Here is a 3117-nt window from a genome sequence, read left to right as displayed (position 1 = left end):
TTTTTTCCGAGCACAGATCAATACACAACTGTTTTTATACAAGGCCAGCATTTGGCATCATGTTTTATTTGTTGTTTTGTTTTTTTGTGTGTGTGAGTGTTTGTTTTACCTTTTTAATCTGTTGTGTTACTTCTTTGCTATTATTGTAGCATTACATAACTTTAATTCAATACTGCTTAACTAATCATTCTTAAATGTGCTAAAGGTATATTCAAAGCTAAATTAAATGTATTATTTTCCCTTTTTTAGATGAGGTAATGAGAATGATGCAACACTGCTAGGAATACAATTGTTTCACAAGTAATATTTATTTTCAAAAAAATCCAATTCAGCAAACCAATTCAGAATGACCTACATTATATACAATATATCCACAAAACAATATATTTCCAGATATTTATGGAGTCTTTGAGTTCTTGCATTTATAAAAATGTCTCTAAATCTTTGCATAGCAATGAAATCCTCTTTGACAACTGCTTGGTGTTCTTTTCTTTACAGTATTTCATACACGTAACTTTTTACTGCTTAAAATTAATCGATCCAAGAGAATCAGAGGAAGACAGTACTAATAGTAATATATGATTTTAAAGGTGCAAATAAACTTTCTTGACTGGCATCGGCCTCAATCATCATTGGCGAGACATCATTTGGACGAACTCTACAAAGGAAGGTGGAAAAGTTGATTAGTTTACAGTCAAGTGAGAAAAACTATCATGTTCATGTGACCCTGATAACATTTATACAATATGCTGGGCTACTGAAACACTGTGGATCTAATGTCACCAAAAATGAAAGATAAAATGTACCCTCAAAGTCTACAGTGCCATCTCCATTGTCGTCCGCTTCTTTCACTATGGCATCGATTTCTCTGCGACTCATATGTTCCCCCATCAGCTTATTCATGGCTGCCCGCAGCTCCTCTGTTGTAATCTCTCCATCTCCATCCATGTCAAACTAACCAAAGAAAGAAGAGATTGAGCAAATAGAAAGATCTTCACTGCACCACTGTGGGTAGTGAATTGGGTAAAATCTGCTTATGAACCAGATGGTTGTTCCTTTCTGTTTCACTCTCACCTCTTTAAAAGCATCTTTGAGCTCCTTTACGCCAATCATCCCAGCTGTCTCTGCAAGGAGCTTTGGGGCCATTAGCTCCACAAAGTCTTCAAAGTCAACTCTGCCACCAACTATAGAGGGGAAAAAAATGGAGGGATGACGTCATTCTTAAATAACAGATTTTTTTGTTGTTGTTTTTTTATGTAGTTTCTAACCAAATCAAATAATCAAATTTCGAATATATAGTCACCTTAATGTTCAAATTTAGCAAATGACTGAGAAATTCCACAAGTTCTGCTGTATGAGTTTGATTCAGTGAGGACTTACGGTTCATATTGATATTTTGGCTGAGCTCAATCAGCTCCATCTCAGTGGGCATGTAACCCATCGTTCTCATCAGGTTCCCCAGGTCCTTACAGCTGATCAGCCCATCCTTGTCTTTGTCAAACTCATTAAATGCATCACGCAGTTCTGCAGAGGCACACATAACAAAAAATATAAGCAAACAACATGCAGGTCATGAAATACGCAGGTCAGAGTAATGCTGAGATGGAAATGGCAGGGAAAGTAAATGTGCGGCTGGTAAGAATTTGACTCACCGTCAATCTCATCGTCAGCCAGTTCTCTTGACTGTAAAAGCAAAAAGAAACTGCTAAGTAAAATACAGACTTTTTTTTTTTTTTTAAAAAAACCAACAAAATAGAACAAACAAATAAAAAGCACACACACATACATATACATATATATATATATATATATATATATATATATATATATATATATATATATATATATATATATATATATATATATAGTTATATATATAGTTATATATATATATATATATATATATATATAGTTATATATATATAACTAAACACAGCTGTAACAAATATAAAAATGCACAAAAACTTCTGTACAAATACTACATCAGAACTAAAATAAAATATAAGATAACAATCAAAGGTGCGATTATTCCAGTGGCACGGATTTATATGTTAGTTATCAGCTTTCTGTCAACCAGTCATCACCAGCATGCAAATTGCAAAAAGCAAACAGATCATCCCTCGTCATCATCCAATCAGCTTTTCACATGTGTTCACAAAAATTCAAGGAAAACTAAAAAAGAAATAAAAATAAAAGAAGAAGAAAAAATCCATAACTGCTCAATGTACTTACAATATTTTTTCCCCCTCGCAGGAAAATGCACGCTGCACCGAAACTCATTTCTGTAAGTGCAAATATAGAATGGTGTGTGATAAAAAAAAAACAAAAACAACTGGATGATGCCTGACACACAGCCAGACTGGTGTCAGAATTAATATTAAAATCACTTTGTGTCAAATCTTTAAAAAGTTCATTCTTAAAACTTTCAAGTGTATTTGAATATTCTCAATAGGTTTAAACTATTTTCAGCATCTAAATGCAAAGTTTGGATAAGTGTCATTAAGTTATTGTTTGCACTCACCGTTCTCAGGTGATTTCTGCTCATCAGCCAAGCGTTTCGCACATGAACCCTCCGGCTGACACTCTGCGGCCGACCCCTGCTGTGCAGTCAGCTCTTTGCTCTCCTCTTTTTTGCGCTTCCTCTTAGAATCAGACCTGTCCTTCTTCAGCCAAGACAGCTTTGCCTGTCAGTGTGCAGAGCCCTGGTCTGCCCTGCGTGTCAGGATGCTCAGAGGTTGGATGAAGTGGGGTGTGGCTGCATCTACTATTGCACGCTAGGAGGGGAGGAGTCAGTGGTATGACTGGGAGACAGTAGGATCATGTATGAGCTCAGGAAATGATGCCCTGGTTTCCAGCTGAGTGGTGACATCACTGTAAATAATACTGCCATCTGATCCCACCTGAAAGAGAACAAAGTCATTTACTATCAGGTAACAAGTTATAGGCGAAACTTGTTTACAATGAATTTATCTCTGTATGTATAGAAACATAAACTTACATAATTTCTATACAATTTATTCCAGTTCAGAATTGATGGAGCAAACCAGCCTGTCTCAAACAACCAGGGAGAACATACAAACTCTGAGGCCACAGAAAGACCACTGATCAAACTCCTCG

General features: G+C 35.8%; 1 protein-coding gene across 1 annotated transcript; it reads right to left on the bottom strand.

The window, feature by feature from the left end:
- Positions 1 to 629: 629 nt before the first annotated feature.
- Positions 630 to 2280, bottom strand: cabp5a (calcium binding protein 5a; the record flags this gene model as incomplete). Its single annotated transcript, XM_079261116.1, has 6 exons — positions 630 to 658; positions 807 to 954; positions 1075 to 1184; positions 1381 to 1524; positions 1653 to 1683; positions 2233 to 2280. The coding sequence occupies 6 exons, from the start codon at positions 2278 to 2280 to the stop codon at positions 630 to 632; spliced, it is 510 nt and encodes a 169-aa protein (XP_079117242.1).
- Positions 2281 to 3117: the final 837 nt, after the last annotated feature.

This window comes from Telmatherina bonti (genome assembly GCF_933228915.1).
Source record: "Telmatherina bonti genome assembly, chromosome: 21".
In the NCBI taxonomy this organism is placed as follows: domain Eukaryota; kingdom Metazoa; phylum Chordata; class Actinopteri; order Atheriniformes; family Telmatherinidae; genus Telmatherina; species Telmatherina bonti.
The sequence above is the reverse complement of the archived record's forward strand: the minus strand, read 5'-3'. Positions and strand labels throughout refer to the sequence as shown.